At 39.8% G+C, this 14,337-nt stretch overlaps 1 protein-coding gene across 1 annotated transcript in view; it reads left to right on the forward strand.

Annotated features, from left to right (window-relative positions):
- KALRN (kalirin RhoGEF kinase) overlaps positions 1–13,212 on the forward strand; it is a 563,540-nt gene extending 550,328 nt beyond the window's left edge. The window contains exons 22-27 of the mRNA XM_081965424.1: positions 70–201; positions 3,491–3,655; positions 5,900–5,978; positions 8,272–8,472; positions 9,460–9,598; positions 10,280–13,212. Coding sequence (XP_081821550.1) covers positions 70–201; positions 3,491–3,655; positions 5,900–5,978; positions 8,272–8,472; positions 9,460–9,598; positions 10,280–10,825 — 1,262 coding nt within the window. The 3' untranslated portion in view covers positions 10,826–13,212. The remainder of the gene's footprint in view (positions 1–69; positions 202–3,490; positions 3,656–5,899; positions 5,979–8,271; positions 8,473–9,459; positions 9,599–10,279) is intronic.
- The last annotated feature ends 1,125 nt before the right edge of the window (positions 13,213–14,337 follow it).

The raw sequence follows: 14,337 nt of genomic DNA on the forward strand, positions 1-14,337 counted from the left end.
ACTGGGACTCCAAAGTTCTCCTCTAGTCCTCTGCTAATTGTTTCTTTCTTCTCTCTTTCCCCATCCCAGGGGTTCCAGCTGCCCCAAATCGCCCTATTGCTCAGGAAAGAAGTTGCACTTCAGTGATTCTCCGCTGGCTGCCTCCATCCAGCACAGGCAACTGTACCATTTCAGGCTACACAGTGGAGTACAGAGAAGAAGGTGCAAGCATTGTGAGGCTTTTGCATGGGAAAACCTGAATTGTGTACCTGTCATATGTTTATTTCGCCACTGAATTTTGTAGTTAACACAGTCACACTTTCCCCCTGGTTATAGGCAAATTTTCATGGCCCTACATGGTGACTGTTTTTACTAGCACCATCTAGCACTGCTGGTAAGGCCAGAGAAAGACAAGCTGCCATAATTGCTATACAGGTAGTTCTGAACTTACGAATATAATTGGGACTGGAATTTCAGTCGCAGGTAGAGTCATCATGGGACCAGACCCAATTTTGCAACCATTTTTTACAATGACTGTAAAACAAGTCTCCGTGGTCATTAAGTGAATCACATGGTTGTTAAAATAATACAACTTCCACAATTGGCATTTTTCTGCTGGCAAAAGATTGCAAAATTACCATCCTGTGACTGCAGTATATTGCAACCAGTCATAAATATGAGCTGGTTACCAAGTGCCCAAATGGCAATCATGGGACAAGGAGGTGGTACAACAATTTGTACCACCACCACATGTTTATAAATGCAAATACAAGTCGTAAGTCCCTTTTTCCAAGGTCGTCGTAACTTTGGACCATTGTTGAACAAATGATGGTATGTTGAGGACTATATGTACTGCTAGCTTTTACTCTTCCTATTCTTCCTTTCTGCTGTGGCTGCAAACAGGACAAATGGTATCTAAAGCAGGCAAAGGTGACGAGAGCTTACTCTAGGTTTTAAACTTCTGAATCTATCTTAAGAGGAAAAGAAGGCAATCAAGTAGAATAGGTGGCAGCACTAGCTGCTCATCCTCCCCTTTCCTACCTTTTGCTCTGAAAGAATAGAATAATAATAATAATAAAAGAACAATTGCAGGACCATAAAGTCAGCAATGATTTCTAGTGCTGGCTATGAAAGGCTCAGAACTCCAAGGAAGCTTCACTAATGTTCTCTGTTCCTCGGTGGTATATTAACCATTAAGCAAACTAAGCACATGCTTAGGGCACCAGGTCCAAAGGGGGCACCACAAAGTTGAGAAAGAAAAAAAAACCCAATGAAGATGTGTACAGTATATACAAAGGAGGGAGAGGCACCAAGATTTTTCAGTGCTTAGGGCACCAGTGAGCCTTAATCCGCCACTGCTAAGCACCTAGATCAGGGGCGTCAAAGTTGCGACGACCCATTGTCACGTGATGTATCACAACTTTTTTCCCCTTCGGTAAACCAGGGGTGGGCGTGGCCAGCATGTGATGTATCTCGTCCATGGCACACGAGTTTTACACCCCTGACCTAGATTAAATCTAGCATCCTCATTTCCAATTGTTATTCCCCTCTTGCAGGTGTGCAAAAACATCTGATGAGCTTTGTCATTAGTGTCTAATCTGACAATATCGAAGGCTGATTGCTTGATTTCAGTCCATTGACTATAACTCTAGAAAGAAATGGGGATGAGGTTGTGTGGGGAGATCTTCTACCCAAAACATCTTGCACCTTTACATCTTACAATTTAGTAACTGGAGAATTGCTGCCTTACTGTGGCCTCTTTTTTTGAGGAACAGTTTCCCTGCATTCTTGTGTTTCTTCCATCTACTTTCCATTTTGTTATATTTCCAATTTGTGGCATGTGTGCACCATACATCAAAAGTCCCGAAAAGTCTTTTGTAACTAGAAAATATCTGCTGAGTTTCAATAAATGGCAAGCATTGTTCAAGCTGCATTGTCTAATATCATTCCTATCAATCTTCATCTTTCTATACTAAAATTTTGTCAGAAGGGTCTCGGCAAAACTGGAGATGAAATTACAATAGTCCCCTTAGTATCACTAAGGACATGGATCTCAATGGACCCCATGTCTCCCTTCATCACAGAATTATCACAGCCTATCTTCTCAGTCCTTGCCTTCCATGCTGTTTCATCCATATCACTCCAAATCTAACATATTCATGTTTCTGTTAGAAGAAAGTTCTACTCTACTCTACTGTACTCTACCCTACCCTACCCTACCCTACCCTACTCTACTCTACTCTACTCCTGTTCTGTCATGGGCTGTTCTGTTATCTTTTCCTATGCTTCATTCACTAAAATGGTGGATGTGATTCCCAAATGACCATTATTTCTGTAGTATTATCAGTATGACACAAATGCCAGATGCTCCACATATGCCTGGACAGCTTCTTTTTCTCTTGTTCCCCCTCACTTCCTACACAGGGCTCTTCCACCCCCTTTCCTAACCAAGCAAAGTCACTGGAACATTTGATATTTACCTAGGTTTTAAAGGGGCTTAGGTATCCTGCAGAGCAGAGCTTCAGATGCATTTGGCATCCTGTTTCTTCAAGAGAATGAGGGAGGTGGGAAAATAAATAGACTGTCATGACAACAAAAGGGCACTCCCAAGGTTGTATGGCTCCCTGGCTGGCCTCCAATCTACTCTTAAGACACACCACTAATAAAAGACTGGAAGCACCACTTCTTCTGTTTAATCGGGTTTCATCAAGGGGCCAAAAAGCGTTCTCTGCTACCCTAGAAAATTGGCTGCATTTGAGAGTTTGTTGAGGTAGTGGCTATTATTTGTTGCCTTAACCTTTTCAAATAACTCAGTCAACTTCTCACAGAAGAAGAACTTCTATAGCAGTGATGGTGAACCTTTTTGTCTTCACGTGCTGAAAGTACACGCATGTGCCCACACCCATAATACAATGCGTACCCCCCGCCCCCCTGCACATGTGACCCATTTTGGGCCTAGCAGGGCTCGTGTTCTCCCCACCCCCTCTGCATACCTACACTGTTTCAGGTGTTATATCAGCCTTGTATGCCGCTTTATTCCTCTCTAGCATTCATCTCCATTGTTCAGTGATGCACTTCCTGCCTCTCTAGGATTTACCTCTATCTGCTCCTTTGTTGGATGTATATAGTTATATTCTCGATGGCTTGAAAATCAGTTGGCCGGTTGGGAGGTACATGCACATGCTTGGTGGTGCTCAGCTTGGCGACCGCTCGTGTGCGGGCATAGAGGCGTGCCATATGTTTGTCACCCTGGTTCTATAGAACATCCTTTTAAAAACCCTAAATTGATGAATGCTTCGGTTCTATTGAAACCAGGCTGAATACCGAGGTGAAAATACCTCTACTCTTCCTTAGATCAGTTTGTAGGAACATTTTTAACTGGAGTGCTTTCTTTCTAACCTTCTGTGATTGACAGCTAGTCGCCTATGTCACTAAGAAGTGAATGTGCAATTGCATTTCAATGTTGGTTATTTTCTCTCTTTTGTCTTTTGTCTTTCTTCGTACAACACAGGCTCCCAGGTCTGGCAGCAGTCTGTTGCCTCAACTTTGGACACCTACCTCGTTATTGAAGACCTCATGCCTGGCTGTCAGTACCAGTTCCGGGTCAGCGCCAGCAATCCCTGGGGAATTAGCTTACCCAGCGAGGCCTCTGAATTTGTGAAACTCCCGGAATATGGTGAGCCTGTATTCACAAAGGAGAGCTGACTTTCAGAATGGAAAACTTCCCTAATGTCACACTTCAGAATTTTAGGCTTTGTTGAGAATAAACATTTCCTGGGAGTTCAAGCTTCACACAGTTCATATTTTGTTGCCCGCTATGAAAAATTGGAAAGCGGTGTATGCTAACAAGTCTTCCTACGTTCAGATCATTTTATGTTGGTGTAGCTGGTCTTTTGAAAGGAGGGCAGCACAGGGTTTATAATACTTACTTTGCTTGCAGCCATCCTGTGAATAATTGAAGAGTTTCGAAAGGGTGCTTTGATTTGGCAAAACTTTGATTGACGGCTCCCTCCAAAGAGAAACAACATCCCTGGTCAAATTGGCCCTTGCCCATTCATCTGCAGACTTTTCTCCAGACTAAAGTGATGGGTTGTCTTGAATCAAACCCCACCTCCACCACCACCCCCATGGATTGAAATATCACAGTGGAGCAATTTGCTTTTTTGAATGGAGGCATTACTTTGAATCAGATTACTTCAATGACCCAACCTGAAGCGATACTTCAATTAGATCACAGCCAATCTGCACTCTTTTGGATCTGAAACCCAGAATTTTCATTTGAAAAGGTCTCAGGAGGGCTGGTTTCACCATTAAGCAGAGTGAACCAACCACCTTAGGCAATAGATGTTTAGCAGAGCGAAGAACTGTTCCTTGTTTTACATGCAGGTATTTCTAAAGAGGATTTTTTTAAAAAAAAACTCAAAATAACCTGACTTTGGTAGATGATGGCATCAGGATAGGGAGCCAAGTATCTTGGGCCACTGCTGGCTCAATCAAGAACTGTTGCCAGTCAAAACAAGATCCACGGTTTGAATCGGCACAATAGTATAACATGGTATCTGTATTCAATTTTATTTAATAGCAATAGCCCTTTGACTTATATACCGCTTCACAGTGCTTTTCAGCCCTCTCTAAGCGGTTTATAGAGTCAGCATATTGCCCCCAACAATCTGGCTGCCTCATTTTACTGACCTCTGAAGGATGGAAGGCTGAGTCAACCTTGAGCCTGGTGAGCAGTGATTTACTGATCTCACAGAAACACAGTCATTGGTCAGATAGTCTCGGTCCATACTAATTTTAATTTTAATCACTATAAAGCATCCCATCCCATCTTAGGCATGTAGTTCTTAATGCAGCAATTTGCAGTTATGGAAAGGAAACTTTCTAACAAAACCCTGGTCTAAAGTTGAGACAAAGTGTTCTTTGCTTTATTCATCTATGGATATACCACCTCAATCCAAATTGATTTTAGGTGGTTTACAACTCATATATTAAGTTACAGTAATAATATTAATATAGTAATAACAAACAGCATGTAATTATAATCAAAACTAAACTAGCCCTTCTCACCCCTAGAGAGGGTACCTTTCCTTTGGCCTTCCTTGCACTGTACCTCCAGGACTCTGAGAAGGTATTCTCTGACTGTCTAGGTTAGAGGAACAGATTTACAATAATACAATACAATAGTAGAGTTGGAAGGGACCTTGGAGGTCTTCTAGTCCAACCCCCTGCCTAGGCAGGAAACCCTATACCGTTTCAGACAAATAGCTATCCAACATCTTCTTAAAGACTTCCAGTGTTGGGGCATTCACAACTTCTGGAGGCAAGCTGTTCCACTGATTAATTGTTCTCACTGTCAGGAAATTTCTCCTCAGTTCTAAGTTGCTTCTCTCCTTGATTAGTTTCCACCCATTGCTGGGTGGAATTTGATCATAGAAAGGTAGACTCCTAGAGATAACTCATGAAATTTTAGAAGCCTGGGACTCTTGTGATCTTCCTGAGCCTTGCTAAGACACAAGAGCAACAGGCAAACACTGCATTCACTTTTTGATGTATTTGCATGATGAAATCAACACTCACTGCCATCATTATGAGCCACCGTGGCGCAGTTATTAAGAGTGTAGTACTGCAGGCTACTTCTGCTGCCTGCAATTTGACGGTTCAAATCTCAACAGGCTCAAGGTTAACTCAGCTTTCCATCCTTCTGAGGAGGGTAAAATGAGGACCCGGATTGTTGGGGGCAAGAGGCTGACTCTATAAACCGCTTAGAGAGGGCTGTAAAAGCACTGTGAAATGGTATGTAAGTCTAAGCGCCATTGCTATTGTAGTTTGTTATAGCTGTTGTTGCTGCTGCTAAAATAATTTCCCTACTGACTGTATCTGTTTTATAATTCTATTTCCCAACCCATCTGGTTCCAAGACTCTGCAGCGGATGGAGCTACCGTTACTTGGAAAGAGAATTTTGATTTTGCCTATACGGAGCTGAATGAAATTGGACGGTAAGGAAGTAATTTCACAAAAGCCAAAAAGCAACAGAAAATGTAGAGAAAGTATAATTGAACCTTTTTAATCATATTATCATTGCAATGGGAGTCTCTCCATAGCAACCACACAACCTCTGAAAAAGTCAAGGCTGCTTTAATCAATCACAGAGAGTCACCGCATTCACACTTTCATGTGTTGCAAAAACGTATCTTCCCAGCTGAGTTAGAAGCACTGCACTGCACAACATTGTGCACACAGACACACACACACATAGTATCTTCTATGGATCCCAATTCATTTATTAAAATCTATGTGGGCTTGGATCTAGTTCCCAATATAATGAGCTCCATTCACCAGAATTCACTTTTCTTTTCTTCCTTCTCTTACTAAGCCCCTTCACTACTGTACATGCTATTATTTGCAACAGAAACCAGTCTTTTTTTAAACCATGATTAACTCACAAGTGGATAGTTTAGTACATTGCTCTAAGCTATTAATCAAATGTTTACAAACCACAGTGGTAGGTTTAGTGAAGGAAGACATGATGATCTAGCGTGATATATAAATGCAGGCTCTGTGTTACTGCTTTTTCTAAGCTCATCTTAGAAACCTTTTAATGCTAAAGTCAAATGAAGAAATAATAGAATATAGAACCACTAGAAAGTTACAAAAAGTGCTTTTCCAAAAGGCAACTGAACTTTTGGGGATTTTTCTTTGAAAATGTTTCCCTCCTCATCCAAGAAGCTTCCGAGCCCCAGTGGTATAGTGGTTAGAATGCAGTATTGCAGGTAAACTCTGCCCACAACCTGGAGTTTAATCCTGACAGGCTCAAGGTGGACTCAGCCTTTTATCTTTCCAAGTTTAATAAAATGAGGACCAGGATTGTTGGGGGCAATATGCTGATGTTTGTAAACCGCCAAAAGAGTGCTGTAAAGCACTATGGAATCATATATAAGTCTAAGTGTTATTGCTATTCTTCAGTTCTAAAGAAGAATTGAAGAAGCTTCTTGAATGAGAAGCAAAACGTTCTTAAAGAAAACCCTCCTAAAAAGTCCTGCTGAATGTTGGGACATTCATGGCTTGGGTGATTAAGAATCGCCATGGACAATCACTAGATAGAAAACAGTGCTGACTAAATCTGGGCACAGGATTTATCTACGTAAAAATATGGAGAGAAAGATTTGCCCTTTCTGATGAGCAAATTGTGTTCGTGATTTGGGACTGGCATATATATTGGCATCCTTCAGTCTCAAAAGACTATGGTATCGTGCTCTGGAAAGAGGTCCTAAAGCAGCATCTGGTGTGGCTAAAAAGGCCAATTCGAAAGTGGCAATCCCTTCCACACTGAGGGCAGATACATTTTGTCCCCTGCCCAGCCCCTAAATTTCGCTGGTTCCGGGACTGCCTCTTTGCCTCAGCCTGCCAAACAAGTGTCTCTTCAAATTGAAGAAGGTCATGCTGCGTCTTTAGCCTCCAAGCTGAACGATCAGAGGTCAAGGTTTCCCAGCTGTTAATGTCCATTCCCAAGGCCTTTAGATCCCTCTTGCAGATATCCTTATATCGCAGCTGAGGTCTCCCTCTGGGGCGCTTTCCCTGCACTAATTCTCCATACAGGAAATCTTTCGAAACTAACCATCAGCCATTCTCACAACATGCCCAAGCCAGCATAGACGTCGCTGTTTCAATAGTGTATACATGCTCGACATTCCAGCATGTTCCAATACTGCACTATTTGGAACTTTATCATACCAGGTGATGCCAAGGATATGTTGGAGACAGCGCATATGAAAGGTGTTCAACTTTCTCTCCTGCCATGTGCAAAGGGTCCATGATTTGGGACTGGCATATAGTTTAGTAGAAACTATGTATGTCCACCTGTCTCCTGGCTATGGAGGATACAAAGTTATCTTGAGGTTTATGATAGGGGGCTTGAGTATTCCTATAGTTCCTTATCCATGGTATACATTTCTGAGGATATGTGTATAGAGATGGCCAAGAGTGTTAATTTTAATTTTTTTACAATTTAATTTTGGGGAAAGGAAGTTCTTCCCACACAAAGCTACTCAGAATTCAGCTTCTAATTCACAGTTAGGATTTCTTATAATAGATTCATTGGGGAAAAAATTGAATATAGTTGTATTAGTTTTGCTTTTCCCCCCAAAAAAATATTGCCAGGGCAAAAGACAATAAATTACTTGTAAAGTTAATAACTCAATGACTTTAGAAAGCTCTTTCCATTTATTGATGTTGAACCAAAATGGACTCATCCTTTATTTACAAGTTATCTTAATGGTCTTAATTTTCCAGGGGGCGATTTGCTGTCGTAAAGAAATGTATTCACAAAGCCACAAGGAAGGATGTGGCAGTGAAGTTTGTCAATAAAAAAATGAAAAAGAAAGAGCAGGCAGCGCACGAAGCAGCCATGTTGCAGCACCTACAACATCCTCAGTATATCACCATTCATGACACTTATGAGTCGCCATCTTCCTACATCTTAGTTTTAGAACTGTAAGTCCTACATGGAAGCTAAACTTCTTATTTCTTGAAACGAGTCACTTACCGTATTTTTCGGAGTCTTAGAAGGACCGGAATATAAGACGCACCAAGATTTTGAAGAGGCAAATTAAAAAAAAAGTTTTTGCACTCTGCAGATCTCCCAAAAACGGGGCCATTTTTTGTTTTAAAAAGGGCATGCATAGCCTTTAGGACGCTTGTAGAGTGTTCCTGGGGACTGGGGGATCAAAAATGAGCAAAAAACAGCCCGTTTTTCGCTCATTTCTGCCCTCCCCAGCCTCCAGGAGCACTCTGGAAGCCTCCTAAAGGCTCTGCACAGCCATTTTGGTGAAGGGGGCAGGGTTTCGGGAGACAAAAAAAGGCTGTATTCAGTGTATAAGACGCACCCAGATTTTCAGCCTCTTTTTTGAGGGAAAAAGGTGCGTCTTATACTCCGAAAAATATGGTATTTATCTGTTCTGTCATATTGCACACCTGACTATTTTCACGAAAGCCATTTCATTTCCTTACAGGAAGGAAATGAACATTTTGTATATGTCTGGTTCCAAAGATGCATTTTTAAAGTTTCTGTGAAATGCATGGTCTAAATGTAGAGTTCCTTATATTAAATTGGATTTATGAAAATGTAGTATCACAAGCCTTTACGGTGGTAATTTTTAAAATAATTGTCCACCTTTTTTTCTTTTTAAAAAATACCACTCTATTTAGGGAGATATCCCAGTATTTATGATTGATTGATTGATTTCCTACGTTTATTATTCTTATAAATAATTCAAAGTGGTGAACATGCTTAATATTCCTTCCTCTTCCTATTTTCCCCAAAACAATAGCCCTGTGAGGTGAGTTGAGCTGAAAGAAAATGACTGGCCCAACACAATGACTTTACCCAGCTGTCTTTCGTGCCTAAAATGGGACTGGAATTCACAGTCTGCTTAGATTTCATGAGACTTATTTTCATAATGGAACATTTTTGGATTTTAGGATGGACGATGGCCGCCTCTTGGATTATCTTATGAATCATGATGAACTGATGGAGGAAAAAATAGCTTTTTATATAAGAGATACGATGGAAGCATTACAATATCTTCACAATTGTCGAGTTGCTCATCTGGATATAAAGGTAAGAAGGAGAAAAGAAGAAAATATTAACTTGTGCCTCTACAGTCTTAAGCACCCATTTCTGCTTGTTCATCTTCACAGCAAACCCAACTACCGGTATGCAAAGTTGCTTCACAGCTCTAACTATTTGAAACTAAGTTAGTGTCCATATACATTTGAGCCATTGTGCAGGATGTATTTAACTGAAAGTTTTGTGCATGAAGATACTAACCATCGCACAACCTGTTAAGTATTTTCCATCTGCCAGTCCCAAATTGTCTCTCTATATTATGTTTGCTTTAAATAAATCTATACTAATAAAGACAAGCGTTTAATTGTCTCAGCACCCATCACATTTACCTCAGTTTATAACCGTTTAAACATATTAAAATTTTTATATTCTGTTGGTGCCTTGTGATTTTTAATTGCCTGTGACAATTGGCTTAGCAATATGGTCTGATAAATCATGTTTCAGTAATATGAGGATTCATGCTAGATGCCCTCTTGAATGTAATGGGCCACAAACCTACCTTTTGTGGATTTACTTTCTATAAAAAAGATATTTGTTTGAGAGGTAACCCCAGATACAGGCATGTTTCTCTTAGTATATTGGCTGTACCAGTGTTGACTGAAACCTGTTTTTATCACAACAGAAATGTACAATACACCTTTTAAAATGTGATTTAATTTTCAATTTCCACAGCCAGAAAATTTGCTGATTGATTTACGGATCCCAGTGCCACGTGTGAAGTTAATTGACCTTGAAGATGCTGTTCAAATCACAGGCCATTACCATGTCCATCATCTGCTTGGAAACCCTGAATTTGCTGCTCCAGAAGTTCTCCAAGGGGCTCCAGTGTCCCTGGGCACAGATATCTGGAGTCTGGGAGTACTCACCTACGTCATGTTGAGTGGTGTTTCTCCCTTTCTGGATGAAAGCAGGGAGGAGACGTGCATCAATGTGTGCCGAGTAGATTTCAGCTTTCCCCACGAGTACTTTTGCGATGTAAGCCATGCTGCCAAAGATTTCATCCACGTAATCCTTCAGGAAGATTTCAGGAGGAGACCTACTGCCGCCACCTGCTTGCAGCACCCGTGGCTGCAGTTTCACAATGGCAGCTATTCCAAAATACCTCTGGATACCTCCCGCCTGGCGACTTTCATCGAACGCCGCAAACACCAGTTCGATGTGCGCCCCGTTCCCAACGTGAAGAGTTTCATTATGAGCAGAATGAACCCAGGAACATAACACAATAACAACTGTGGTTAGCGATAATGGAGCACTGCAGCGGGTGAAAATGGAGAAAGCAGATTCAATGCAACTTTTCCTCTATGTATAGAGTATTACATTTGATGTAATTGTTGAGGAAAGTGTGTACTGTTTCAGCAGTTACATTATCTAAGTAGTTAGAATTAGATGCTTTCTCAGGTTGCCTCAGCTGCAACATCTTGAGGGGGGTTTGTTGTAATTACATGGTCATGTTCAATAAGGTGGCATCAGTTAAGAGCGGGAACCAAAACACAGTTATCTTATTTCTGAAAGATCTTCAACCATCTGAAAGATCTAGGCAGTTTTGCTAATTATATGAATAGTTGAGTGGTGTATCTGAAATTCAATCAAAAATTGGAAAAACAAAACTAAGTGACTATTTATAGTCAACAATTCTTAAACTGGAGTGGATAAATATTGGCTTCTGTGAAAATTGCTCTCCTTGTGTTAATTAAGGATCAGAGCGTTCCTGTAAGGCAGATTTAATTAATCTTGAACTAGAATTTAGCTTGTGGTAAGTGTGCTAAACTTGAGATTCACAGTAACACTGAAGTGATAGATAAGTGGCATTGATCAAGATATCAGCAGACCATTGCCAATAAGTCCTCTTGGGATGCCACACTTTTCTTTTTGTTCAATATTAACTTACTAGAAGGTAGCCGTGTGCTACTGAGAAGATGGTAAAGTAATTGAGACATCAAAAACATTTAGATGAAGCACAAAAAGGTGATTTTTTTTAAATTAAAGTTTTATAGCTCTTGTACAGAAAACTTTTGTTGAGAAAAAGCTATCTTAAAATAAGTGCTGTATCTGTAAACTAGATGTCAAATACTTTTTCTATTTGAAGAATGTTTGTTGAATCCTCATATTCTCTGTAACCTGAAAAGGATCTTATTTCCCTTTCACTTATAAAAGTTGCTCAGTTGTGAATTCAAGCCAAAGTTGGCCAAAGTGTGGTAAACATAGTCGGTTCATCATTATGCTTATGGCTCTGAAATTGGTCTTAGTACATAAGGCTAATAGTTTACTATGACCATATGCATTTACCTTCTTTGCTCCATTTCTCAAACATGGTGGGTTGTTTTTTTTTAAATCCCAAAGCATAGTATGAAGCAACTCAATGATAATATTAAAAGTCATTGTAATCAATATTACTTTCTGATTAGCCAAGGAGCCCACAATGTAACAGCCCTTTAACAACCATGTCAAATTAAGTGTTTTTGAAATAATAGTTCCAGGCTGAAGTGTTCTTTCATTATCTTTGTAAAATCATTCCAACACTGAACACCCCAAGAGTATTTTAATACAGCTAATGAATTATTCATGGCCTCGCTGTATAGACATTCTTTAGAAGACAAATCAATCAAAACATCCATCTGGTTTTTTTCCCTCCTTTTCCCACTTCCCCAACAATTAATGTCCTGCATGCCTTAGGGGAAGGCTGATTTATTTAGTGATTATCAGCAGATATGATGGTTGCTACTTCTTACATGCAGAGATAATGGGCTCCTCTTGTTGGATCACAAAGGGCCAATGGTTTGAGGGTGTCCTTTCACTACTTGTGATATAAAAAGCTCCTGGTACAATACTTTCAAGGCCAAATGTATTGTTTGGCTAAAAGATAAAATAAATCTCATCGTTCTGGGAAAAAGCAAGGAATAATTTACGCTTTCATCCCTTGGCAGGACGATATAGATAACTGGTTTTCCAAATAAATGCTTAACCCCGTGACAAGCTGACATTTGGTAACTTTGTATTCTGTCAGTGGTGCCAAGGGTTTTGTATTCTGTCAGTAGCGCCAGAGCTCACAAGATAGAGTACTCTTGTACAATTGAAAGTTAGGGGGGGGAGGAAAAAAGAACTGGCAACAGTTCTTGCAATTTTATAATGAATGCTGTGAAAGAGAATTGTGGAAGACAAACTCAATTCCTAAAGAAAACGGGCAAAGATAATACACAGTGAGATTTCTATTCTGCAATGAGCATTGCTACTTTTCTCCTTGTTCTTTTCCAGGAGTGATTAAGCATCATTTTTTTCCTGGCTTAAAAAGATTGGGCCTGGGGTCAAGAAAACCAAAACAAGAAGAAATCTTTAGCATGTTAGATTTCTTGGGTTGGATTAGTATTTTTTTAAAAATTCTACCAGCGGGATTATTAGTGAGCAAAGTTCTATCTCAAAGGTTTCTGCCAAAAAAAGGTGTGTGACTGTTGCTGATTTCACACACTGTCTAGGGCAAAGCACTTAGTGTTGTTTCTTTGCTACTATTGTTTTTTCCAGGGGTTTCCGCCATCTTGTGAAATAGGATTTTTTTTCAGGGGAGAAATGGAATTGGGAGCAAATAGGGGTAGATTTTCTTCCCTACTCTTCTGATGGAAACTCTTCAGTGGGTTCAAAGTCTCCTCTTTATTGAAGGAGTTTATAAATTCCAACAAAGATCCTATCATCTATTTCAGACAGAAGAATCTCAGTCTATTAACATTTTGGACCAAGATCCTAATCCGATCCCATTTTATCTGTTTTATTTTTTAGAGAGCCTACTTCATTTTTTTTTCAAACATTGGGAAATAATATGCCTTAAGAACCAAGAACACATTCTCCAAATGAAGAAAGGGAAATTAGAAGGATTAAATTCCCAGGCACACAGGCCATCTTGTCTGAACTGGCAGAATATTGAACTATGATAGCCTCCGTCCCAAAGGCATTTGCAGTTTTTCTTGGAGATTCCCTCTCTTACATCTTGTTTTACTTAGTGCATGCTCTTTATAATTAACAGAAATAATGGTTTTGTAAGACTCATGTCATGCTTAATAATAATTCTAAATCAAATTAACAGGGCTATTTCCCTAATATTTCCCCCCTTTTTTTACCAAACTTCTCCAAACAAGTGCTGTAAATGTTTTTTCCACCTTGCCTCACTAGATAAGTAATAATCAATACAGGAAAGCAGAACAAACAGTACAGAAAATGATGTTAAGATGTGGGGCTATTAAGTATATATATATAGAGAGAGAGTGCCTTTGCTAGGAAAAAAAGAGGCAAAGACCTTTTCCTTTAAATACAAGATGTTCATTTTTTCATAATTCATTCCACATACACACGAACCCTGTTGTACTTAATATCAAAGCAACCATCATATGTTGCAATGCTGTCATAATATGGAATGTAAGATAAGATCAATTCCTTGTTGCCTTTAGCAACTATTTCTAAAAGGCACTGACAATCATCTAAACATGTGGCATGTGGGCTCAGGTAAAAACGAAAGCCACGATTCAACTGAAGTTGGATCCTAAAATCACACCTATTCCTTTTCTTAAGATCTATGCTGCACTGCTAATATATTTACTAATGAGTAAGTCTAGCTGAAAACAATGCCACATATTTCCAAGTAAAGGTATATTTTAAAATGTGGCATATGATGGGCAATTTTTACTAGACCTGAAACAATCTAACAAAAGACCCACCATTTTATTTATGGCTGTAATTCGTTTAAA

This window comes from Natrix helvetica (genome assembly GCF_964273705.1).
Source record: "Natrix helvetica genome assembly, chromosome: 1".
Taxonomy (NCBI): domain Eukaryota; kingdom Metazoa; phylum Chordata; class Lepidosauria; order Squamata; family Natricidae; genus Natrix; species Natrix helvetica.